Source organism: Gymnoscopelus microlampas (assembly GCF_963454915.1).
Source record: "Gymnoscopelus microlampas genome assembly, chromosome: 9".
NCBI classification, from domain to species: Eukaryota; Metazoa; Chordata; class Actinopteri; order Myctophiformes; family Myctophidae; genus Gymnoscopelus; species Gymnoscopelus microlampas.
Window position 1 is genome coordinate 12,368,348 of NC_139946.1, and position 27,956 is coordinate 12,396,303.

At 42.1% G+C, this 27,956-nt stretch overlaps 1 protein-coding gene across 1 annotated transcript; it reads right to left on the reverse strand.

Annotated features, from left to right (window-relative positions):
- Positions 1-2,130: 2,130 nt before the first annotated feature.
- LOC311051399 (unconventional myosin-Vb) lies at positions 2,131-27,942 on the reverse strand (the record flags this gene model as incomplete). Its single annotated transcript, XM_084065961.1, has 35 exons — positions 2,131-2,295; positions 2,968-3,048; positions 3,171-3,348; positions 4,498-4,801; positions 6,219-6,336; positions 6,669-6,758; positions 8,233-8,384; positions 9,025-9,147; positions 9,494-9,602; positions 9,823-9,937; positions 10,540-10,640; positions 11,078-11,272; positions 12,079-12,227; positions 12,806-12,899; positions 13,849-14,058; positions 14,764-15,003; positions 15,490-15,646; positions 16,080-16,400; positions 17,135-17,221; positions 17,814-17,911; positions 18,838-18,960; positions 19,271-19,354; positions 19,799-19,930; positions 21,154-21,294; positions 21,781-21,862; positions 22,296-22,564; positions 23,462-23,574; positions 23,692-23,799; positions 23,954-24,035; positions 24,257-24,400; positions 25,012-25,168; positions 25,317-25,461; positions 26,447-26,615; positions 26,717-26,827; positions 27,916-27,942. The coding sequence occupies 35 exons, from the start codon at positions 27,940-27,942 to the stop codon at positions 2,131-2,133; spliced, it is 4,974 nt and encodes a 1,657-aa protein (XP_083922087.1).
- Positions 27,943-27,956: the final 14 nt, after the last annotated feature.

Here is a 27,956-nt window from a genome sequence, read left to right on the forward strand (position 1 = left end):
AGTTCCACCTGAAACAGTGGCCTGATGTCATGTGTTCTCGCTGGTTTTAAATTGCACATTTATTCAAATATGCAACTTATCTCATTAAATATGCACGCACAATACAAAGATGTATGAAGCAGATTTTTTTTAATGTCAAAAATCACCTTATAGGATCAATTGAGAATGTTTGGTACAAGTTAACTGATTATCAAATTGCTAGATGTTTTTCCATACAAAACCATATTTATTTACAAGTAAGACGTGCAAACGCGGGAAGCGAAAATAACTTGCTTAAAAATAACAATAAGAAGAAGAATCTCAAACTGTCCTGAAACTAAGGCGTTTTCAACTTGCCGTGGAAATACGTCCAAAGTCAGAGAACATTTTCTTGCATATGCCGCCAGTATTCGTCTGTGCCTACATCTTTGTCTCTCCACATGTTTTGACCCATCACACATTACTTGAGGTAGTGATGAGCCCGCTGCCCCATGAGGACATTTGGATGAGGTTTATTTACGAAGTAGTGATGAGCCCGCTGCCCCATGAGGACAGTTGGATGAGGTTTCTTCACGGAAGTTGGATTATATATTCTTGATGATTCTTTCCGTGTCTTCAAAGTCGTTGTACATGGGCATAACTGACATAGGCAGCTCCCTATGAGGAGATGTCTGACACTATCTGTCACTGACACTATCTGACATCACCGCAGTGATGTCAGGGGCTACCCACAGCAGGATAAAAGACGCTGTACGTCATGGTTGAAACCATTCTCTCTCCACCGAAACCATTCTCTCTCCACCGACACTCGAATCAGCCTTAAACCTTTCCAGAGTAACCAGCATCAATACCAGACGGATTAATCCCCTTACCAGCCAGCTAAACACAGATCACAGACGCCAAGGACGAGTACTGGTCAAAGTGATACATGTGTTCCTCATGAGTCAAGGCACATGTGTAAGCAGGTTTAACGGCTGTCGGCCAAACGAGGCATGACTTTTGCCTGTTTAAAGTTTGCATTTTCAAAAAATTGTTATAGCGCCCCCCTTTGACCAACTGGAGTAAGATTGGTTTCAGTGATACTTGGAATGACCCTCAACATTATTGCAAAGTTTCAAACAAATGTGAGTCTGCATGAACGTGTTAGGGGCAGACGAATAATTGTCATAAAACTGCAATATTAATTGGCTCATAAAAGCTTAATGTTTTCACTTAGAAAAAATTCAAACCATGTTTTTGTCGGCATAGGTCCAAAGTACATGTGTAGACAGTTTCTTGCAGATTGCTCAAAAATCCCAGGAGGAGATTTTAACTGCTTTTCATATAATTCAAAATGGCGGGAGATCTAAAGGTCAGAGGTCAAAAGTCAAAATGTGAAAGTTGTTAGGCATGAGGAGACGCATGTGTGCATCGAAGTTTCATGGCTGTAGGTCAAACAGGGCATGAGTTGTACCTGTTCAAAGTTGGCATATTTCAATTGAGTGCTACAGCGCCACCCTTTGGCCGATGGTTGTGAGTTTCGGGTCTTCGCCGTTTGGCATAGCCCTCTACCATATTGCAGAGTTTCGTAAAAAGCGTATGCACGGTTGGGCCAGAACTGAAAAAATGGCGGAAGAAGGAGACCAAACTGAAGAAAGGATTCGAGCCTATCGGCCTCGAAACCTTAAATATAATAATAGTCAAAACATAAAATAAACCAAAAAAGGTCAGTCAGACACAAACCACCTTACGCACCATATTGGTGTCTTCACATTTTTAATAGTTTGTTCAGCTCTATGCAGTACTGATTATTGTGAATTACATTGATGTAAGTCGAAGACATGGCACTGTTAATGTTTTATATTCAAAATAATATATCACTTCAAAATAGGAAATACTCCTATAATCATTAAGAGTTTATTCTTATCGTCTCTATGTCCAAAACTGCTACTTTTCAGGATTCAAATCCAAAAGTATAAAAAATTGCAGATTTCCAAGCTCAATTTCGAGGAAGTTGCAGAGCAGAGTCTATCTTCCGGCCCTTATGCCTGATTTATACTGTCGCGCACCGTAAAAAGCCGATCGACAAGCTCACAAAGCGCCGTCGTGATCTTGCAGATCGGCTATTTATGGTGCAAAACATCTAATGTGCAACTAAGTACAGCTGAGACTTTAGGCCTTGCGGAGGAAGGAGAGCTTCATGGAGTCTGGGATGTGTAACTGTTCAGCATGAAGCATTGCGGGAGGCAGGTAGGGGAACGTGACGGGGAACACACGCCTCACGTCCATCAGGAGCTGCTGGGCAGGCTGACCGTCAAAGCGGTCCTTGAGAAGAGCCTGCAAGAGCGAAGACAGAGGCAGTTACGCAATGGCATATTATGCACCTTCACATCTTAATGACAGCCTAGTCTCTCAAGCCACACAACTCTTCCACGATCTTCGAACACTGCAGAGTCTGAAATTCCGCCTCACAAAAGTTGTGACAGGACGGTCGGTGTTGTCATTTCCGTTCCAAGAAAAGTCTTTGAAATATATTTTTGAATTTCGACTTCTACTGCACGTGCTTGCTACTAAGCAGCAAGCTAGATAGACTCAGACTCATTTGGTTTCCAGTAGGACTTCTTTTACGCGACTGCAAAATATCCAGACAGAAAATTACCTTTTGTGAAACAGCGTAAAAGGAGCGAGTGTTTCAGAAACAATTATCACAATGTATGTATAATTATGATGTTTTGGTAGCCATATACAGCCAACCAGTTGAAGAAATTGCAGATTGATTGAGGCTTTAACCTTTGCTTTCATGAAATATCCGAGATTATTAGGGTTTTCTGGCAAATTCAACATGTATTACTAGTTTGACCACTTCAAATACTCTTTAATTTTAAAATAACGAATAACAGAAAATAATCTACAAGCTTCAACACATTAAAACTGTCAAAAAATCTAACTACGAGATGGTAAAAATGGATCTATAAGGATCCATTTTTACCATACTACCATGGTGTGTACCTGGACAGAGCGGATAAAATTCAGTGTGACTCTTTCTTCAAGGTCACTGTCCGGGGTGTAGAGGGTCAGGATCTTCACAATCTGTTGGACCAAGTAAGACATCAAGGACATTCAGGCTTGAGAGTTGAACACAGTGGAGTTGCCACAGTTCATTATGTTTTACAACAAACACAGAAAGAAAAAAAAGACAAAGAGAGACCCACCTGAGGTTTGGACAGCGCGGTGCAGGTCTGAACGATGGCCTGTGAATCCGCCTCAGTCTTTTTCCCCACCTGCAGCAGCTGGACGGCCTGAATGAGCGGCTCCACCAGTGTGGCCACGGCGCCCCCTGCCTGCAGGCCATGGCAACGCAGCCACTCCTCCAGCAGGCTCACATTATATCTGGGAGAGGGAGAAATAGTAATAAAACACTTTTTAAAAAATGCACTCCTCGGAAGGCAGGACTCAGGACCAGGTCAGGTCGCCTACCCAGGGCAATCTGGGTTATTTAATAAAACATTTTTTACTCTGTACCCTTACATTAAGATTTGTGTCAGTATTCAGAATGATGAGTTGGATTCAAAAGTCTGGCCTTGAGATTATGGTTCAACAATAGTAAAATAAATATTAATAGTGAACTATAACAAGCCATCCATCATCCATGTCCAGACATAATGGCTAATCCTGTCACACAAATCCAAAATATATTTACATCCTAATTGCCATGAATCCTACCTTCTCGCCTAATCGATATAGTCGATTATGAAAAATCTATTTGAATTCTATTCGCATTAAAAGACATCTCGATTCATCTAAAAAAAAGTAATCGATAGAATAATCTCTGTGAAAAAAAATCAATAGCTGCATTCCTAGTCCAACACACCGTCACTGTCGGGTGGAAACCTCCAAATCTCCAAAAAACTGTTACTTTTCAGGATTCCCTTTCAAAAGTAGCAGATCTACAAGCTCAAAACGAGCTTGTGGATCTGCTGATGCTTTTGCGTGACGCTGTAGTATGATCAAGTAGGGCTTTAATTTACGGAAAAAAACTCAAAAAGTGAAAATATGGAGATAAGGGGTTTCAGCAACGACATGCATGCGTCTGTGCATGCTTACCGCATTGGTTCTCAAAGTGGGGTCCGGGGACCCCCAGGGGTCCTTGGGGGGAGTTCCAGGAGTCCCCAGCTAAATGTGTTGATATAGCATCACAATAATTTTAACCTTTTATACTTTGGGCTATTCAAAAATAGCAGATCTACAAGCTCATAGCTCATAGCTGATAGCTCTTCAAAAATAGCAGATCTACAAGCTCATAGCTCATAGCTGATAGCTCTTCAAAAATAGCAGATCTACAAGCTCTACGAGCTTGTAGATCTGCTATTTTTGAAAAATCGTGAAAATTTGTGCAAACCTTTGAATATATATATATTTTAAGCGAACATTTGTAATGCAAATCTTTGCTTCTGGGGGGTCCCTGGAACAACATATTTGAGACGTGGCCATTTTGGGGGGTCCTTGACATGGAAGAGTTTGAGAGAACCACTGGCTCACCGTATTTGCATGCCTCGGCTCCAGCAGCACATGTCCTTCCTCAGCAGCAGGCTGTTGAGCGCCGAGGCGGAGATGAGGTAGGTGAGCTGGTGGAAGGCCTGCTCCAGCAGCGTGGAGGGCAGAGCCTGGCGGGACAGGGCGGCGTGCAGGACCCCCAGCTCCCTCAGCACCGACGCCATGGTGGGGGCGTCGGCCCCCGCGGCCCTGCTGGGGTCCGAACCCGCTCGCTTCCTGGATCCTCCCAGTTTAATGAGAGCAGACCCGGACAGACCCGGTATGGTCTCGCTTTCTAACATGGCTGGGACTGGAAGAGAAGGGGGGGGTCGGTGTTAAGAGGTCAAAAGCAGCGAAAAATGTACCAAAGCACTTGAGATAAACTATAGATACTCCTGGGTAAATATTACTCAAAGTGAAAGTTGCTCTGTCAAATTTGTACTCGAGTTATTGAAATTTGACATTTTCTAAAAAAAATCTATTATCTTCCGGAATTTCTTTTCAGATGTTCCACAAAATCGTATCGCGACACATTGTGAGCTTGGAGATCGGCTTCTTTCACTATATTTTAAATAGGGCTCAAGTGGTTTATTCATTCAACGTACTTAGAGATGTAGTGGAGTCAAAAGTACAATATTTGTCTTTGAAATGTAATGTCAGTCATAAGTATCCAGAAAACACAAATACTCAAGACAGATACTTGAAAAATGTACTTAAGTACCGTACTGTACGACAAATGATTGTAATACATTATCACAATCATTGTAACCCCTTTATCCATATTCTATACGTTGGCGATTAAAAAATTAGCTCACAGCTCACAGCTCACAGTGCGTCACTTTGTGCTGCGAGCTTGTACATCATTTTTTTAGCATTTGTGACCAAATTTGACTGGGAGACAGACATCTAGCATTTTTTCATTTTCATTTTTTCATGTCATATGAAAGCAGGGAATCATAGCAAAATAATGATATATTGGTTAATAAGATTGAGTGAATAGTTTTGAAACTACAGCTTATAGAACTGAAGTCAAGTTAAAACTCTTCCGTAGAGAAAAGACCAGTTGAATGGATCTCATTCAAAGATAGTAAACAGGGCTATCAATCCCATCATGCATAGCGGGATTTACATATCCATTGTTTACAGGTTTAGGGTTCGGCTCTCTTTGTTATGTATGCTCTCTGAGACCAAGTGTTTGCCACTGCCCCCTACTGGAACCGGCTGATTCCAAGGACCAGGAGGACTTAACTAAGATACCTTTTCACAACAGTTTTAACAAAATATGATTGTTTATACATATTTATTTGACATTCTCATTAGACACAAGCCAACAGACTAGTGATACCTTTCAAAACGATCGGGTAGAAATAGCGGATTGTTTCGCGATGTTTGGATGGAAACTGAGGATTTGGTAAGCAATGCTAGCACATGCTAGCTCTAACCTTATATTTTAATACATGTTTATGCATTTATTTCATATTTACATGTTGATTTAAGCTCTGAAATTTCTGTCAGACATACTCTGGTTTGTGAAGAGTCTAAATGGGCTATAAACTCATTTTGTGTAAAAAAAAAGGTTTTTGAAAAAAAAAAAAAGTTTTTCTCCTTTCCTGAACAATGGGCACCAGCGAGATTGACTGTCCTCCAGTCAAAAATTGTCACATTTATTTTAAAAAAATTGAATAATTCTGTACTTAGTTACTGTCCACCACTGATCAATGCATTACCTATAATGTTCTGGAGGCGTGTCTCCGTGATGGAGAGGAGCTGCTGGTAGGCCCGGATACACAGGTCGCTGAGGGTTCGGCTCAGGTCACTAAGGTCGCAGGTCAATGGAACCAGTGCCTGCTCTGACCCCAGGGTTCCAACCTTATGGGAATCAATAACACCGCATTAAGAATCAATAATGCTGCTTTAATAATACATTACTATTCTGCTATCGCCGTGTTGTTTGCAATGACCTAGTGGACACTCCTGGTTAAATATTTATCCTTTTCATTAGCCGATCTGCGGCCAGCAGATTTTTATAGGCCTGTATACACAAGGTCAGGGAAAAGGGTTTTGTGTGTTACCTGGCAACTCAAAAGCATCTCAGCACCAAGGTCGTCTTTGTCCAGTGGATTATAGAGGTACTGAATTATTTCCACATTTCTTGTTAGTATGGCAAAGATTCTTACCTGCTTTGTTGAGTGCTGGGTCAATAGGTCATTCAACAGACAGGCATTTTTCATCCACAGTGCTGTCATATCTACATCATTATTATGTTTCTGCAAGTAGAGAAAAGCACAGACATGTCAGTAATCGTAATGCAATTGACACTTTTGTGTGCGTGTGCGCGTATGTATGTGTGTTGAAGAGAGATCTCAGACAACAAATAATATTTGCAAAACCTGTCATCATCAACTATGTGTGTGATACATCAGTGGTTCTCAACCAGTGGTCCTTGAGGGGGTTCCAGGGGGTCCCCAGCAAAATTACTAGTTAGAAACCAAATTGACCCTTATGTGTCTGTAGCTCTGAGAGTGTACAAATGGAACCAAATGGACCCTAACGGGTCCATTTGGTTCCATTTGTACACTCTCAGAGTTAAATGAACACTAATGATGATGATTACAGTGTAGATTAAGACCCCCAAGAAATCAAAATGGTTGAGTCCCTGGCATATCTTTTCAAATGGGGGTCCGTGGGCTAATATGTGTCAATTTGGGGGTTGATTGATGCTAAATAGGTTGATAACCACTGTGATGCATAGTAAAATCCTCAGTGTTATTTCGGCATTTTGTAACCACTGAGAGTGTGCACACATGTAACCAAATGCAAACCCTTTCATGTCCAAGGACCCTTACAGGTCCTTTCGGAGACACATGGAGAGACTGGAGGCTACCATTGTAACTCATTAGTTGCTAAGATACAGCCCCTGCAGAGCTGGCTGGGAGGCCCCACGCACTGCCCCTTGAGTGGCATCTGTTTTCATTTAAGTTTTCATTCTCCTTTTGTCCTTGGTGGAGGGTGTATGTGTAGCAGCAGTGTTACCATGATGTGTGTTATACTGTATATACCTGGGATGGTAAATATAAAGAAATGTCTTTATGTATAAAGACAATTTATGACTAAGTATGGTAGTTCTTAATGTGCTGTTCCGCTAAGCTTATAATGCATTATTCAAAAATAGCAGATATACAAGCTCATAGCGCGGCACCGAGTGCCGCACTATGAGCTTGTAGATCTGCTATTTTTGAGAAATCGTAAAAATGTGTGCAAATCTTTGAATATATTTATTTTCAAGCGAACATTTGGAACTCAAATCTTTGCTTCTGGGGGTCCCTGGAACAAAAGAAAATTAGATGGGGGTCCTTGGCCAAATACATATACATTTTGGGGTCCTTGACATGAAAAAGTTTGAGACACTGACATAGTAACATACGTTTTTTCAAAAAACAGTTTTTAGAAGACATTCTAAAAACAGACATTTGTAGAATCGGCTTCAGGTCTTAATGGGTTAAAGTGTAGTATAACATTATAAATGCGATTATAATGCATAATAGACCCGACCTTTAACTAAAGTGTTACAGTAACATTGTCTCCCCTGTGCAGCACCTTTACATTTATTTTTGGGATTGTGTGTCTTTGGGACACAACCCAAAACCTGTACCAAAGTGTAATTGTGCTTTAAGATAGGAGCCAGTTTAATGATTCGTACACTCTCAGAGTTAAATTGTCCCGGATGCTTTTACTGTGTACCTTTAGAGCTCCTTTCATGGCGGCGACAGCAGCGCTACAGAGTGAGCGGGCACGGGTCTGGTCTCCACTGCAGTCAGCCTGGCGCACACACAGGAACAGCACACTGGCTGCCAGGCCAGGGGGTAGAGACAAGGCACTGTCTACACGCACATCTTAACCGTGAACACACACACACACACACACAGGTCATATTCATATACTATTTAAGTCTTAGCTATTTCCCATTGTATGAACCACTTAAGCCCCTATAATATAGATACTTTGTGTTGTATGATACTGTACATTATATAGGGCCTATATAACGTATCATACAACACAAAGTATCGCAACGTGCTGTGAGCTTGCAGATCTGCGATTGTCGCTATTTTTAATTGTTCACCTGTAATAACATGCCCAAAATAGTGACACAGGGTTGAAAGCAGCGTTGATTTTGACAGCTAAATTTGATTGAGTTTTAGTCAGTCTTTTGAATAAAATTCCATTTAGTTTTAGTCCTGTCCTATGCCATTATTCCAGTTTGCAGCATGCTACCAAGTACAAATTTGGTAAGTGGACTCAGACCACCAATAGGGACGAACTGAAATGAGTTAAGCCCCGCCCCAAAGGCACCGCTTCCTTCACACAGGGTGTGATTTTTTAGTTATTATTTAGTTTTTGCCAGTGAAAAAAGGTAGTCAACAAACATTTTTAGTCATAGTTTTAGTCGACGAAATCAGCACTGGTTGAAAGTGGTCTGGTTAAAAATGCAGCTTTTTGAGTAGAAATAAAAGATAATCTGACTCTGATTCTCACCTGTGATGAGGTTCTTGATAAGCTTGGCCTCATCTTTCTTCCTGCATTCCAGCAAGCCTGTAACGGTCACTGCTTTCAGTTGGGAGGGAGTAGAGCCTTCTGGGGGCAAAGATAATGGGAGGACTAGACCTAGAAAACGCCATAACACAGACAAGACAACAGAGGAGCAAAGACAAGACTACACAGATGTAAGGAGCAGTACATATCATCAGAGTTTTGCTTCTTATGTTGTACTGTCTGTTAGAATGCGTGCTTACAATTAATGCGCGTTGAAAACAGGGAGAAGACACCTACTGATGATTTAAATAACGATTTTTCCGGGGACAATAAAATGAAAGCAGTTGACGCGTTTTCATGCTTTTGTGTGACGCTGAAGTATGATCAAGCAGGGCATTAATTTACGAAAAGGTTTCTGCCCGACAACAACTATATGCTGATGAGTATCATAACCAGTGATGTAACATCATACCTGTTTGAGCCAGTAGTCGTCTGACAGTGACTGTGCTTCTCAGCTCCTTTACTTCTCTTCTTAGTCTCACACACTCCTGTTCTCTTGCCTCCAGCAACTCCTGCACGTCCTGAGCACACACACACACACACACACACACACACACACACACACACACACACACACACACACACAAACACACACAGTTTACAAAACAGACCATTCGAGCTTGAGCATTGATCTAAAGGTGGATATCATACACAGAGAAGCTCTCTGTGTTCATTTAACTTGGTGAGTGTACTAGTCTCACCATGGAACCAAATGGACTCGTAAGGGCTCAGACAGTGTACCTGATGCTTTGCACTGGAGGGAGGCTCAGAGACTCCATGCAGCTGTGTGGTCCTCATAGCCTCCCTCTCCTTCTCCCACTGGCTGTGCTGGCTACGGAGCTGGCCCTCCAAAAACCTGACCAGACACATTGATGGAAAATAAAGCTTGAACTCATTTACAGGATACGTTGTTAAACAACAGTTTAATTAGTTGGAACAAGTCGTTGAATGACATTTTGTTTGTTGGACGTTTACTTTTAACCCATTAAGACCTGAGGCGATAAAAAAAAAAAAAAAAGCAGATCTACAAGCTCATAGCGCGGCACTCGGTGCCGCGCTATGAGCTTGTATATCTGCTAAATTTGAATAGCCAAAGAAATCTAAAGTGACACAGATGCATTGCAGGTCTTAATGGGTTAAAGGACAAGTACATTGGTTGCGATGACGATGTTGGGAAGTCATTGAATGATGATGTAATTATGCAGAAGAGCTAATGGAATATCCGTCTGTTTGTCTGTCTGTCCATCTTCTCGTGTCCCCTTTACCAGTGGTGGTCCGCAGGGATATATTCAGGGTCCTGTATTGTTTTCTATTCATGTGCTTGCCCTTGGTAATATCATTTGAAATCACAGCCTCCACTTTCACCGTTTCACAAAGTTGTACCACTACTACAGATATTTTACTTAGTGAAATTGTATATATGAAATGGCTTGTTATGGTGTGAAATGTAACACTGACTTGTTGGCTACTCGTACAGCGTCGTAGGCATGTCCCAGGTCCTCTCCTCTCATCTTCACTGCTGCGTCTTTGGCCACGCCCATCCTCTCCATTAGCGGCTCCTTTAAGTGTTGTACAGGCAATAAGAAAAACTAAACATTCTGCCGAAACCAACCTCCACGCAGATGTTCCAAAGAAGACATATTTATGAAATGTCAATCGAATCTACTTCGTTTCTTAATAATCACTAACTTAGTAATTAGTAGTGTGTTGAAAAATGCAATTTGAGAATATACAGTTAGCATTGACTAATGTAGCTATAAAAGGTAGTTTTAATGGACAGTCATGTCCCCGTACCTACTGTATATTAAGCATGAAATGAAAACGCCAATAAACATACACGCTCTCGCGTTTCGAGCTTGCAGATCTGATACTTTTGATACTTTTGTGTGAGGCTGTAGTAGTATGATCAAGTAGGACATTAACTTACGAAAAAAACACAAAAAGTTAGAATGTGCAGATAAGAGGTTTCTGCCCGACAGCATCGGTATTCTCTCACCATGGGTGTCTCGGCGCCCAAGACAGGGACATTCCACTCCTGGCTGGTCACACTGATCCTGCGGACCACCTCTGGGGAGGTGGGTGTGGATGGGTAGAGCGGTGGGTTGGAGAGGGAAGGAGACAAGGGGGTAGGAGAGGTGGGCTCCCAGCCCACGCTCTGGGTGGAGTCGGTCCGTCTGTGACCCTTGGCATGCTGCCGTGGGGAAAAGAACACTTTTAAACTTTGAAATATTTTAACCTTAAAAGGGGCTGATGATATTTGGCTTTTGTTCAAATAAGTGTTAAATAGCGCTATATTCCAGGGGTCTTAACAACATTAACCACTTCAACCCTATAGCATCCCGGCCTATTCTGAAGGGAACATTAGCCGAAAATAGCAGATCTACAAGCTCACAGCGCCTCGCAATGGTGTAGATTAGAAGGAAAAAAAGAGCACACCAAGTAAAGCGCCAAAGGTCAAGTTTACTACGTATTGAGGGTTTAAAGGGGAAAACCACCCATTTTCAATATTTAACTATGTCATTAATATAGCATAAAGGAGTTGTGTGGAAATAAGAAAAAAGTTCCCCCCTTTCTGTGTTGCCTTGAACTGGAGGATTGATTGTGGGTTTAACATTGCAAATTACAACATGATGAGTCATCACGTTGTAATTTGCAATGTTAAACCCACAATCAATCCTCCAGTTTAAGGCAACACAGAAAGGGGGGAACTTTTTTCTTATTTCCACACAACTCCTTTATGCTATATTAATGACATAGTTAAATATTGAAAATGGGTGGATTTCCCCTTTAAGTGGTTAAATGTCATAAACATGAATCCATCATATTAATAGAGAATATAGTGTGTAAAATAAACAAAAACATAAGTTTAATCTGCAACACAATTTTATACAATATGTAGTGGGGGATCCCTGCTTCATCTCTCTCTCAGCTAAGGGGTCCTTGGCCTGAAAAACGTTGAAGACCCCCTGTGAATGTTTACACATGTGTACTATGTACCTCTGTGATCAGGCTCATCTCCTTGAGGTTGTCGTATCTCTGCTCCAGTCGTGTGAATTCTCTGAGCAGACCCTGGTACTTCCTCCGCTCATCATCCAGCTCAGCCCTCAGAGACTCACCCGCCTGGGACACAGCGTCACGCACACACTCTACGCACACGCACACACACACACACACACACACACACACACACACACACGTTGATTTCGGCGACTAAAACTATGACGAAAAATGTTCGTCGACTACCTTTTTTCACTGACGAAAACTAAACTAAAAAAAACGAAGCTATGATGACTAAAACTAAGACTAAAATATATTGACAATTTCGTCAACAAATAAAAACTAGACTAAAATGTTAGTGAGGGACAATAGATCCAGTAGAACTAAAGGACAAGTAATTTTATGCTTGGTTGCGCTCGGGTGTTGTGCACTGAAAATAGCAGATCTACATGTGAGCTTGTAGATCGGCTATTTTCAGCATGCAACCAAGTGTAAAATCTGCCATTACGACGCCATCAAGGCACCGCCAAAACACATTTTAGTCGACTAAATCAACTGTAGATTTAGTCGACTATAATCTTATGATATTTAGTCGACTAAAACTAGACAAAGAGTAAAACATTTCAGATGACTAAAACTAAATGGAATTTTATTCAAAAGACTATGACTAAAACGAAATCAAAATGGATCAAAACTGGTTCAGGAGAGTGGAGGTTGGGTCACCTACCCTCCTGTGTCTTCTCTTGCTCAAGAAGACGTGAAGAGAGTTCCTCCTTCTCTTCCCCTAGACGCTCCCTTTCTGTCTGCAGGGCCTGGAGCTCCTGTGTCAAAGAAGTTGAGTGAAAAAGGTGTGAAATAGTGACACAAAGCATTGCAACACAAACACGCACGCACGCACACACGCACGCACGCACGCGCACGCACACTCACACGCACACGCACTGGCACACGCACACGCACACGCACACGCACCAAAGATATTTACCTCCCCAGCCTCCTCCTGGCATTTAATTCACTATGTCAGTATGCTAATTGTATGGATTTCTATCAGTATGCCCTTGAAGGGTTCAACATTATGTCCATGTAATAACCCCAGTGGTGGAAAAAGTACTCAAATGTTTTACTTAAGTAAAAGTATCAATACTGCAATTTAGAAGTACTCTGTTACAAGTAAAAGTCCGGAAATTTACTTGAGTAACAAAGTACAAAAGTATTGGTAGCAAAATGTACTTAAAGTACCAAAAGTAAAAGTACTAAAATGTTTGAAAATAGCCTAGGTATAAAATAGGGCTAAAGTGGTTAATGTATGTTTTATAATGTAATAATTTATATCTGCAAAGTAACTAAAGTTTCCAAATAATTGTAGTGGAGTAAAAGTACAATATTTGCGTCTGAGATGTAGTGGAGTAGAAGTAAAAGTACTGAAAATTGGAAATACTTCAGTAAAGTAAAAGTACCTCAAAATCGTACTTAAGTACAGTACTTGAGTACATGTACTTAGTTACTTTACACCACTGAATAACCCTGTATCTTAGGCTCTGCTTCAGGGGGGTTCGTGATGTCAGATTCTGTGTGTCATGCTTACGCGGATAAATCTCTAGTATCACAGGAGCAGGAACACCGGCAAATACAATGCAATATCATCGTAATAAATTGTTTACCTTGACGAAAGTGTCTAACAAAAAGGGGGGTTTAGTTATCCTGTAACATAACTGTCCAACTAGGCCCATAGAAATCTACGAAACATTATTTTGCGGTCCCTGCGTCTACCTGTGTGAACCGTGAGATCTCTTGAGCGGCCTTCTCCTCTGCCCTCCTCTTTTCCTCCACCTCCTTCTCGGTAATGATGGGGATCGGAGGCGGAACGTGCTGTTTTTGGCTCTCTAGCTTCTGCAGCGCCCCCCTCAGGGCGTCCAGCTCAGCGCTGTGGGACTCGCGTTCAGCATGGAGGGTCTCCTTCAGAGCGGCACGCTCCCTGCCCTGGATGGATACGCCGAGGACAGAGCACACACACACATGTGTTGTTACAGTAGGGCTGATTACCTCAAATCAATATCACTTTCAAACTTTTTCCTTGATTAAGATTAATGAACAATTCGTTTTTGTTTTTTATAGTGATTTAATTTTTCTCAGATATTTTTGTACAACAAGTATAAGTATACTTGTATTATACAAGTATAATAAAGGGCTAGTTGGTTAATCAGACTAATCAATTTAGTGGATTATCGGAAAAATCTATTTGATTTTTTGTGTCGATTCGTTGATATATAAGAAAAGAAAACTGCTTCTCCATTAATCAATTAACCTACATGAGCAAGATTAAGTGGGTTATTGGTTCTCAATATCGGTTTTGAAATATTTTCGGTTAATTGCTCAGCCCTAACATACAGTAAAAAAAATACGTTCACCTAAATTATATAATTAATTCATTTCAATGAGATGTTTCGACTTGATTTAACCACTTAATCCCCAGCCTCCGTATTGTGGGGAAAGCTTTCACAGAAAATAGCAGATTACGTGTTGTGAGCTTGTTGATCGTCTATTGTAAGTGAAAGCTTTCCCCACAATAACAGAAAAGAGAAAATACCGTAGTACAGAGCCCTGAGGGACTCCGGTCAACAATATAGTGTTTAAGTGGTTAACCCCGCCCCCAACCCCTTCCCAGCTCAGCTGTTGTTCACCAACCTGCTGGTCGACTCTCATCTGCAGCTGCATCACTTTGACCTCCATGCCCTTGTTGAGTTCTCTGTATTTCTCAACCGAGCGGGCCTCCGCCTTCAGCTTCAGCAGCTCTCTCCTGGCGGCCCGGCGGCGCACGCAGCACTGCATCAGCACCACCGCCGCCCGCACGCGCCTATAGGCCCGCCTCGCCAACCAGCCACGCACCGTCGACTGCAGCAACACCGTGGCCCGCTCTGCCACAATCTGTCAAAAATAATGGCATAACATTTTTAAAAGAAAGAAAGAAAGAAACATATTTGTAAAGGTACACTGTTTAAGACAATAGACTCTATGCACAGCAGCCATATTGGAACGAAATTGGGCAGGTCTTACCAACACCAAGTATACAAATGAAGGCTCTGTATCATTCTGGTCAAACAGAGTCAGGGTGCTGATATTGTGCATGTTGGTTCACTGGACACACTTTGCTATACAGAGTGTGGTCAAGGTACCCTTATGGTTCCTTAAGGGAGTTACAAATGGCCCCTTATGGGTGTGTAACTCTGAGACCCTTACGGGTCCCCACTTATGGGGGTCCTTGAAATTAAAAAGTTTTAGAACCACTGTGCTACACTAAATGGATCAGAGCCTTAATTAGTATAATTGCTAAGACCAATTTCTTTCCAATATGGCCCGCTGTGCATAAAGCCTAGTGCAAATCCCTGCATGGGGTCCCTGCTGATTGCCGACCTGCTTGTGCCTGCGTCGGGCCAGTGTGCCCCTGGTGAAGGCCTGGATGGTGATGGTGGCCTGACGGATCATAAGGAACAGCTGTCTGATCGCTACCATGCGGTAGGTCTTCTGGATCACCAAGGCTGCCTTGGTGTAGTGCATGGTCATGACCCGCCTGGAACACATAAGGACACAAAGATCAAAATGTAGAACTTTTCGTCCACTCGGATGCACAGGTTAGAAATCGGCCTCATGGTGGCGCTATAACAGGCCCATGTGAAAGATTAGAAAAAATTGGGGCAGAGGTTCGGAATTGGCATCCAGGGAGTGTGTGTGCAAAGTTTCGTTGCGATCAGGCCAACGGTGCCGGAGATTAGCTGTTCACAGACAGAAGGACGGACGGAGAGGCTGCAAAACATACCCTCTCGCCATGCCTTTCGGCCTGGCAGAGACAACAAGTCCCCAGGACTTTTTTGTGTTATCCTTTTAGCTTTACTGTCTTACAGTACCACGTGCTGTTTACTTTTCTGACTAATAAAGTATTCAATCAATCAATCAATCAAAAACCCACTTTGCGAAGTGATTTACATCTCTCTTCCCATGCTCACCGTCTGGCCAGAGCTCCCCTGCAGTATCTCTGCACGGTGCGGGTTGCCCAGCGGATCCTGGTGTAGCGGATCCGTGCCAGCCATCCTCTGACCCAGCTCTGGATGACCACCCCGGCCACCCTCAGCCTCTCAGACCTCAGCCTCTCCAGGATGGCCACCTGGCCCGCCCGGAAAAACACCTTGGTCTTGCCAAAGCAGTACTGGTCCGGGTCGGGGATGAGCTCGGGCAGAGTCTGTCGGCACGAGGCGTGGGCCTGCTCCAGGCTCTGGGTTCCTCGGAGCAGAACGCGGTACCGGCGGAAGAACTCGTCGTATGTCCATCTTGGGACATAGAAATATTAGGTGCTATACAGGTGCTACTGTGTAGACTTGATGTTTTAGACCTGTAGAGCAGTGTTGATTTCGTCGACTAAAACTGTGATGAAAAATGTTCGTCGACTACCTTTTTTCACTGATGAAAACGAAATAAAAACTAAATAGAAACTAAGCTACTAAAACTAAGACTAAATACTGACAATTTCGTCAACAAATAAAAGCTAGAATAAAATGTTAGGGAGCGACTAGTGGAGAAGAGATCCAGTAGAACTAAAAGACGAGTCATTTTATGTTTGGTTGCACTCGGGTGTTATGCTCTGAAAATAGCAGATCTACAAGCTCACAACGCGTCGCAGCGCGACGCGTTGTGAGCTTGTAGATTGGCTATTTTCAGCATGAAACCAAGTGTAAAATCAGCCATTAAGACGTCATCAAGGCACCGCCACAATACATTTTAGTCGACTAAATCAACTGTAGATTTAGTCGACTATAATCTTATGATATTTAGTCAACTAAAACTAGACAAAAACTAAAACATTTCAGATGACTAAGATATGACTAAAACTAAATGGAATTTTATTCAAAAGACTATGACTAAAACTAAATAAAAATTTGCTATCAAAATCAACACTGCTACAGGTGCTACTGTGTAGACTTGATATTTTAGACCTGTAGAGTAAGTTACTTGTCAACATCGGATTTTCAGACCAGTGTGAGGAATGTCTACCAGAGCTGTGTACCTGGATGGATAGCCCGCTGCGCTGATCCGAATGGTCTCCAACACCCCACAGGCTCTCAACTGCTGGACAGCCCTCTTAGGGTCGAACCTGGCAAGGAAACACTCTATTATATATAGCAGTGGTTCTCACACTTTCTGGGGGCCAGCGCCCCCCTATTCAATATCCAGGTCTCTTGCCACGCCCCACAACCAATTACATTTAGGCTAGGCTTATGCTCTTAAAATTAATGTTTATTTAATATTTACTTTTCAGTGTAGCTTTATCTTGCTTTTTTCTATTTAGAAAACACCTAATTTAATGCCAAATAACAGATTAAACTGGGCTGTCCTGAGAGATTAGAATATGATTATTAGCCTATTTCCCAGGGAGCAAAGACATTATTAGAAGCAGAATTGTATAGTTTTAAAATAGGCCACGGATAACATTGTATTACTGCTCCTGCATGCAGCAGGGTCCAGTGGACCTCGGCCTTGAACGTGACCTCGGCCTTGATTGTGAGCTTGGCCTTTCTTGACTAAAAACTATCTTTGGGAGAGCCAACTGATCATTCCCACCAAGTTTCAGGGAAGTCTTTTATAAAACCATTGTGTACACGGGTAATGATGTACTGTATACAGATCTCATTCTGTCTCAAGCAAACAAACTATAACTATACAAATATAGTGTGTACGGTACTTACATGAAAGGCTCTTTGCAGTCATTGGGTTTGATACAGCGGACATAGTGAGGAGTGGTGCTGTTCAGAGTGTCCATCAGCAGCTGTAAGGACTGACGGAACTGCAGTGGACAGATAAAAGACATGAGTCACATGACCAACAGTCAACCGTCTTCATTTAGACCACAAGGATGGCTCTGATAATGGATGGAACTGAACTGTCATTGATTGAAGCCTGAGGTGAACATCTAAACTAGTAGTGATTCTCAAACCTTTCAATTTCAAGGACCCCCAGTCTTATATGTATTAGGCCATGGACCAACATTTGACATGATGTATCTAGTATAGATACATCATGTATATAGATACATCATGTTCTATAGATTCTATAGGACCCCAAGCTACAGTAAAAATCTTCAGTGTTAATTTAACTCAGAGTGTGCAAGGCACTTTAACTGACCTAATGGAAGTACAACTGCCAATGGACCCGTGTGTACATCTTTTAAATGATGACTCTAAATTGTCCCCACGCAAAGTTTAGCTGACAGGACTTACAGCAGCCACAAAGTTAATAGTCCAACACTGGAAACCTCTACAAGACACACTGGCTATGGAGCTTTTTGGACCTTGCTTACCTGAAACTGTCTTCAGCCAGAATTAACCATGCTCAGCAAGGCACAATTTCCCTATGCACATTTAATATCAGATCTTAAAGATCTTCTGACTTAATGATGCAATGGATGTGTTGTGTTTCTCAATTAATAGGATGGTGAGAAGGGATGATGAAAGGTGGGTAAAGGGAGAAGGGTGGGGCATACTGGAGTTCAATTATGTTGATTTTGCACTGCTTGAGATGTATATTTGATTCCATGTGAAAAAATCAATAAAAATTGAATGAGGAAAAAAACTCAGAGAGTGCACAAATGGAACTGCTGAAATGTGTACTCTGAGTTACAGACCATTTGGTTCTAAACGATCCATAATTTGGCTGGGAAACCCCCAGGGATCCAGGGAGTCAGTCCAGTCACATGGAAAGAAGACCACTAACCTGGAAGCCCACAGTGAGTTTGTGTTCTCTGTGAGCTCTCTTCCCCGAAGAGATGCTTCCATTGGCCAGGGACACACTGCCCTCTGCAGGATCCTTTTGGAACAGCTCTGCCACCAGCTCGGACTGAAGCACGCACGCACACACACACACACACACACACACACACACACACACACACACACACACACACACACACACACACACACACACACACACACACACACACACACACACACACACACACACACACACACACACACACACACACAGGAAAGCAGTCATTTTGTGGATACACGTGTAGGCTATATTATGCATACAGTTCATACACACAAACAGCATGTGTGCGCATACAATAATTCAAGATTCACTCTTTAGATTGATCTGAAGGGGAACTTCAGATACATACATACATAGTGATAGAGAACATAATTACCTGACTTGCTCTCAGAATATTAATGGGTTCTTCAAACACTGTGTCACGATTCTTGTCTAAACACCCATCACATTCATATTGGACCTGACAAGAAAACACACAATCAATCAAAAACAAATGAACAATCAATCTATTGTCTGTGGGAAAACACAACCTGGGCAGTGAGGATATTGCAAGTGGGTCCCCAAATAACTGGAAAAACATTAAGACTTTAATGATAATACTTAAGAATATTATTATTATTATAATGTCATGGTATTTTTTCTTTAAAATATTGAAAAATTAGTTTTCATTGTGATACCGATAAATAGTAAGTTAGTTCCATTGATCTGAGCAGGTACACAGTCGATTGAATGATCATTAAAATAAAAATGCTTGCAGCCCACCCATCTGACTGTGTTAAGTGGTCAGATGGGTGGATTGCGAAGAGATTTTCAAGTGGGCCCTGATCTAGCAAGGTTTGGGAGCCACTGCATTAGATCATCAGTGGGGCAGACGGTAGGTTCGCAGTAACATCTCTTAACTTACCGTATCAGCAAAATGCAGTATGATGAACGCAGTGTTGGACATTCGAGGTTTACGGAAGTTGGGGTGGGGCTTGCTGCTCTGGTGTTGGTCATACAGCTTCCGTGCCCAGCTCTCCTCTGTGCCCTTGGGCATCTGATCAATAAATGAGACCATAGACTCGTTTTTCTTCACAAGAGAGGTTACTCATTACTGACAGAAATCTTGCTCTAAAGATAAGAGTGCCTTAGTGAATTGGTTCTCAAAGTGGGGTCCGGGGACCCCCAGGGGTCCTTGGGAGTCCCAGCAAAAGTAGTTAACATAAGATCACAATCCTTTTAACCACTTTATCCATTTATATGTTGGCTATTCAAAAATAGCAGATGTACAAGATGTACAAGTGACAGTTTGTGCATCTGCTATTTTTGGCACAAAACATTTTCAGATGGGGAAGATATAGAATTAGAGCATAAAAAGAGAATGGGGGAGGAGACATATAAAGTGCATAATATGTAACTCATTTGCATAATAAATTAAGAGTCATAAAATGTATGTAATGTATGTTAAATCTATTAAAACACAGCTCAGTTCAGTCAACAACATACACTGCGATTCAGTTTCAGTGGGTGACAAAAAATATTTTTTCATGTTATGTTATATTTATTTATTTGACATTGATCACATTGGATGAACCAGATGCATTGTTTTAAAGTGTATATAGCACGAGTGCAAAATCTCAACACCTATCCACGGTAGGCTTTTTTAAAATACAATAACACTAGTCTAAACAAAAAGAGAATGAACATAATCTAAATCAGACCCAATACATTAACTTGTGAAACAAAAGTACACATAATCATTCCAATAACCAGTCAGAAACTATTCATATGAGCACAATTGATTTGATTTCAACCATAGTTTGAGTCCTCTGTTAAACACATTACCATCTGTCTCTAGTTTCACATCCGTAGGCAATGAGTTCCAAAGTTTTGCCCCCTTTACTGAGAAGGCCAGACTGTCCAAATGAGTTCTTGCACATGGGAACAATACAGTCACCATTTGTTGAAGCTCGTGTAGTTGCTCTGTACCAGAGCTCTGACGTCTAACAGCAAGCCAACATTTTCAAAAGTAAAAAGTAAAAAAATTAATGTTATTAGTTTCAAGACAGTTGTGTGTGTGTGTGTGTGTGTGTGTGTGTGTGTGTGTGTGTGTGTGTGTGTGTGTGTGTGTGTGTGTGTGTGTGTGTGTGTGTGTGTGTGTGTGTGTGTGTGTGTGTGCGCGCGCGCGTGCGTGCGTGCGTGCGTGTGAGGTTAGACAGAGACCGGCAGAAGGACAAAGACACAGAGAGAGATAGAGAGAAAGCAGAGTGTATGACTGACCCTACACTCCTCATCCAGCAGATCCAGCAGGCCCAGATGTCCCTCTATGAGAGCGATGCAAGGCTGGTTGTCGCTGAACTCTATTCTGCTCCAGGCCAGCTCCTCTCTGACATACTCCTCCTGCTCCAACTGGAACACATGCTGCAGAAAGAGAAACCAGACCATGGGTGACCCGGGTCAGACATGCAGAGCAGCCCGGGATGTCACATGAGGACTGTGACAGGCTTTTTTCATCGCTGCTGTCAGGTGGAAACCTTGTATGTCCAAAACGTATCGGACATACAAAAACGTGTTGAATTATTCATTGTTTCTGGATGTCTATCACCTTGGATGGTTTGGCTTTCCCGTCATCATAGAGCTTGTCAGCCTACTGCCATGCATGATGCATAAATATGGGTGTGGTTACCATTTTTTGAAAATAAATGTACCTGACAAAGATTCAAGTCAGATTGTCACTATTAAACTGTTTTGGCGACGAGAAGTGTGCAGGACCAGGTGTTACTTTTTTTGTTGAGACTGACACTAACATTGACACAGGACACACTGGCACTGACGCATGGCACAGGCACATACATTTGGCACGTGTGTACCCACGCATAATCAAACACACACACATTTCAGACTCACCCTGTTGAATTGCTGCTGCAGTTTCTCATTAGCGTAATTTATACAGAATTGCTCAAAACTGTTTCTGTCAAAGGTCTCAAACCTGCCAGAGAGAGAGAGAGAGAGAGAGAGAGAGAGAGAGAGAGAGAGAGAGAGAGAGAGAGAGAGAGAGAGAGAGAGAGAGAGAGAGAGGGGCCTGGTTCATTTCAGCTTGGTAATTACGTGACATTATGTTAAAGACACAACTCCCAACTCACACACTGCGGATGATAGTTCCATCCCTTTAACACAGTGGTTCTCAAAGTGGGGTCCAGGGGGTCCCCAGATAAATTAGTTAATATAGCATCACAATCATTTTAACCACTTTAATCATATTTTAGACTTTGGCTATTCACAAAAAACGTGAACATTTCTAACTCAAATCTTTGCTTCTGGAGGTCCCTGGCACAAAATATATTTTTAGATGGGGGCCCGCCGTCAAATCCATATTATTTTGGGGGGTCCTTGACATGAAACTTAAACGTCTCCCAACTCACCCATAAATATCCAGCACCCCGATGAAGGACTTGGGTTTCCCTCTCTGGGCTCGCAGGGCTGAGTTGAGCCTGTGGACGGTCCAGGAGAACAGCTGACCGTAGATGTGCTTGGCCAGGGCGTCTCTGGCCACCACGGCCTGCTGACCAGGCATGGGTTTGACCAGCATCTCTCCTCCTACAGCCAGCCTGCGGTGGCACAACCAGTGGGCCATCTGAGGACCGTCTACCCCCAGCAGCTTGGAGAAGACTGCCAGAGAGCAATCCTTCCCCTGCAAAAAAAATACTCAGGAAACCTCCTATGTCCATATTTAAACTTTTAGTGTTTTTTTTTGTAAATTAACCGGTGGTGGAAAAAGTACTCAAGTGTTTTACTTAATTAAAAGTATCATTACTGCAATGTAGAAGTACTCTGTTACAAGTAAAAGTCTGGAATTAAAAATTTACTTGAGTAAAAGTACAAAAGTATTGGTATCAAAATGTACTTAAAGTACCAAAAGTAAAAGTACTAAAATGTTTGAAAATAGCAGATCTACAAGCTCACAACACGTTGCGATGCGACGCGTTGTGAGCTTGTTGATCGGCTATTTTCAAATAGCCTAGGTGTAAAATAGGGCTAAAGTGGTTGATGTATGTTTTTATAATGTAATAATTTATATCTGCAAAGTAGCTTGTAACTAAAGCAAATAATTGTAGTGGAGTAAAAGTCTAACGCCTCGCAAAGCGAGCCGTTGTGAGCTTGTAGATCTGCTATTTTCACAATATCTGTGGAACCGAGTCAAACTAAATGTAATGCCTACAATTCCAAGTGCTTGTCAGGTCGGGGATCCCCAGTTCAAATATGATTATTTTGGGGTGTTGCAGCCTGAAATGGTTGAGAACCACTGTCCTACATAAAAAAAAGAGAACCACTGTCCTACATAGATTAAATTAGTTTTATTACATATCTTAGTGCATATTTTATTTGTCCAAATGTATGAAAGGAAATTAAATGAATGAATGAGAGAAAGCGTCTATTGAAAGTCAGAGGCACTCTAAGGACTATGGCAAGCCCAGAGCTAGACATTTTCCTATGACTGGAGTATGCAACTATTTATTTTTTCATCAAGCTCAGTGACTGAGACACAGCCTACTGTATACATCATTATTTAAATAAATAAAACACTTACATCAATATAACTCCGGTCACCACCTCTACCACTTGCTTGGATGTTGACATTCCCCAAGTGCAGAACAGCTGCCAGGATCCTGAAGAGCTCCATCTGTTGGTCATGCTGCACACCTGCAGTGATTAAAAAAAAGCATTTTGAATGATCTTGATGTCATATATCAATCGCTTGAGATAGAAAGGAAATGTAATAGAAGATTCATTTAGAGAGTGAAAATAGCCATGTTATACCCAAGACAGTGAAGGCATTGCGCGTGCGCTCGAGGTCCACCTGATCATCAGTACCAGGTATCATCATATCTCCTCCCTGGTTGGTATAGCGGAAATGTTCGGCACTATCTGTAGGAAACGCCCAAAGCACACTCACCATGAACAATGCATTGATGCTGTCAACACATCAAAAGTAAGACAATAAAGTCACGAGCTGCATGCTTTGTTGACAAGGCAATCATCATACATCAGAGAGTCAGTGCCTAATATGGTGGAGGCTCACCCAGTTTGAGGGCCCTCATCTCAGGCAGCTCTCTGGACGCACACAGCTGGTAGAAGACATGGTAGTTTCTCTCTGCTGAGGCCTTACAGTACACACACATGAATACAGATACTGAGAAAATACATCTATTTTCTAACACAGTAATACAAGTACTTTCAGAACTTTTTTGTGCAGTGGTTAAAAAAACAAACATACAGACACAATTTAAAGTAGTATGAATCAGGATAAAGCATTTCAGTTGTAAACAAATAAGATATTCTTACGGTATATGAAAACTCTCCAGCAGCCAGTAAAAAGGTTTACCTGAAAGACAACTCTTGACTTCTCCAACAGATAGGTCCTCATGTTTGCTCCGATGATGTCCCCCTTGCTGCCGAAGCCAATCTCGATGTACTTCCCAAATCGACTGCTGTTGTCATTCCGAGTGGTTTTAGCATTCCCGATGGACTGTGTAAATGGACCCCGCATAAAAGCACCTGTTAGACTTGACTGTATAACGGGGGTCTTCAACAACGTTTTACAGGTCAAGGACCCCCTAGCTGTGAGAGAGATGAAGCCCCACTACATGTTGTATAAAATATAAAGAAGTTTTTCACTTTTTCATAGAATTCACAGATAGCTTCATAGCTTCATAGACGCATAGACTTCACTCTTCATAGAGAGCACTATCATGTTGGATTCGTGTTAAGGTGTATTTTCAGACATTTAACTACTTAATCAATACTTAGTAAACTTGACCTTTCACTCTGTACTTAGTCTGCTCTTTTTTCCCTCTAAACCAAACCTCTTTGCCGAAAATAGTCGATCTACAAGATCACAAGCTTCGTTGTTGTGAGCTTGTAGATCTGCTATTTTCGGCTAAAGTTCTCCTCAGAATAGGGATGCTAGGGTTCAAGTGGTTAATGCAAAAAGATTATCCTATCACACAAAGATTTGATCTGTAGTAACTCTGAGGACCCCTAGGGGTCCCGGACCCCCTGTTGAAGACCCCTGCTGCAAAACATGACAAAAGCCGCCTCATAACATAAGCTGGGGATTTCTCTTGCTTGGTCCATCACCTCCATGATAGGGTTGGAGGCCAGAACCCTCTCCTCGACACTGGTCTGCTGAGAAGCTCCTCCCACCACAGCGAAGTAACGCATGGTGAACTTGGCGGAGACCGTCTTTCCGGCGCCCGACTCTCCACTGATGATGATGGACTGGTTTTTCTCCTCCCTGTACACATAATTAATCGAACTAATCAATTCAATTGATCATAAAAAAAGTATTGATACTCTGTAATTTAATAGAAAATATTTTAATAATCTAACCCTATCTTAATTGTCATTGTGGGTTGTTTTTTTACCATGACCTTTGACCTTACCTGGTCATTGTACGGTAAGCCTCCTCGGCCACAGAGAAGATGTGGGGCTCCATGTCAGCCATGTCCTGACCACTGTAAGCATCTATCACCTCCTCTCCATAGATGGGCAGCTGGTCGTAGGGGTTGATGGCCACTAGGACGATACCTGGAAGAGCAGGATGATCAGATGATTATGATTTCATACTTTTTCTCAGTATAGACAATTATATTTAGATTTTATTACTAAATCGACTGTGCTCTATATTATCATATGCGAGCTGAATGGTTAAGAGAGGCCGCCTGGGAAGCAGAAGATCCCAGGTTCGATTCCCGGGCCTGGCAATGTGTCGAGTCCCTGAGCAAGACACTTAAACCCTAATTGACCCCCCCCCCCCCCTGGGCAGCACTCAGCTGGGTTGAAACTGAAAACTGAATTTCCCCTGCGGGATGAAATAGGTCTAATTAGTATCACACTTAATAAGTCTGTGTACCTCCACTGGTCTATCTGCTATCTTTTTCAACAGTAGTCTGGTCTGGCAGTGAAGGAATCATCTCTATGAACTTTAAACATAATAAAGATTGGATTACGAGCCATGATCACAAAGACAGAAGCACACGACAGCTGTCAGGCCAACAAAAACCACTAGGAACACACCCATCTGCATTTCACCCTCTCCGCTATTCTACTTCAGTGGTTCTCAACCTGTGGGTTGGGGTCCCCAGATTACAGTAAAGTGACAATTTAAGGTTTTTTAACACCAAATACCTAAAAAGAAAAAATGGGGGGGGGGTCAAATGATAAAAGACCAATACTGCATCAAAAGTAAAGAGCAAACTACTATAAAAAATGGTCAAACATTGGCCAAACTGTCAAATAATATAAGGCGTTGTGAGCTTGTAGATGGGCTATTTTCCCACTATTTATGTGTGGAACCGAGTCAAATTAAATGTAATAATGCCTCAACTCCTACAAATCCACGTGCTTGTCAGGGTGAGGGGTCCCCAATTCATACTATTTTGGGGGGGACACGGCCTGAAAAGGTTGAGAACCACTGTTCTACTTAAGAGATTTCCCCTGTATTATTGATAGCTTTCCTTCTCCTTTTTTATCATCTCTCTCTCTCTCTCTCTCTCTCCACCTGGTCCCTCACCACAGTAGGTGTAGATGCTGTTGTAGTCCAGGAAGCGGACGCGGAGGTTGTGGAGCACGGCGGGCTCATGGAGGAAGCTGAGGGCGGTTAGGTCATTCTCTCCCTCAAGGATGTCGGGGTTCCCCATAGGGGGGAGATTAGCGGCCGAGGCCACAGGGCACTGCACCTCCTGCCAACAGAGAAACGGGGGGTTAAGGAGCTGTGGAATACATCAATGCTACTCGTTTGACACTGCTATACTGTGTGTGTTTGTGTGTCTCTCTCTCTCACCCTGCCATCTGCGAGCTGTAGCAGTAGCTGATTGTCTCCAGGGCTGTAGTCTTGAAGGAGCTGTGCCGAAATCCAGACTGCGTCTGGGTCTGGAACCCACACACTGGCTCCCTAAAACAAAGGATTAGACCAGTGGTTTTCAACCTTTTTCATGCCAAGGACCCCTAAATTGATATACATTTGGCCCGCGGACCTCCATTTGAAAATGTTTTGTGCCAGGGACCCCCCAGAAGCAAAGATATCAGTTAATTTTCGCTTTAAAAAATATAAAATATTCAAAGATATGCACCACTTTTTCGAGGTTTTTCAAAAATAGCAGATCTACAAGCTCATAGCGCGGCACTCGGTGCCGCGCTATGAGCTTGTATATCTGCTATTTTTGAATAGCCAAAGCTAAGTGGTTAAAAATTATTGTGACGCTATGTTAAGTAATTTCGCTGGGGACCCACTGGTAATCTCTCAAGGACCACTGGTTGAAAACCACTGGATTAGACTGCCTCAGGTATGTGTGTGCTAATTGTTTGTGTAAGAACAGAGAGTAAATTAGTTTTTTGGGGGGACAGAAAGCCAGCCAAACAAAATATACTTTTGTAAACAGATCCTGCTTCCACTGGACTGACAAGAGCTGAAGTGCAGGTGAACAACAGTGGATTGAAGTCATTACGTAATTCGTTTTCTTTTCCGTAACTGTACCCGTGTTAAAACTGGCCTGTCACACCCAGACAAGCTATTTGTCACCAATCAGCATAAAAATGCTCTTAAACGGTGTTAAAAATTAACATTGGTCATCCCTCTGTGCCAATCCTACTATGGATTAGTTATTATACTCCTCACATTCATGGAGGATTTTTCTATGTCTTCAAGTCATTCACTGACGACTCGGTTTTGAAAAAAATATACAAACGTTAATGATATGGCTGACATTTGGATTTTAGAGAAATGTATTGATTTCTGTATGAGAGCTGTGATCAGGTACCCAAAAAATGTAAATCAGTAAGCTCCCAAAAGCAACAAAATCTTTCTAACCAGGTTCATCAATGTGTCTCATCACAAATAGTAACACCGATTTACTATGTTACAACTGAAATTAAGTTTGAGGTCCATCCACATCCATTCGTTTGGATAAATAAACAAAAGCAATTAATATGGCAACCATGAAAAAAGACATATCCAACTCACTCATCATCATCAAACCTTACCTTGCAGTACAACTCCACCGTTGCCATGATGTTAAGCAGGA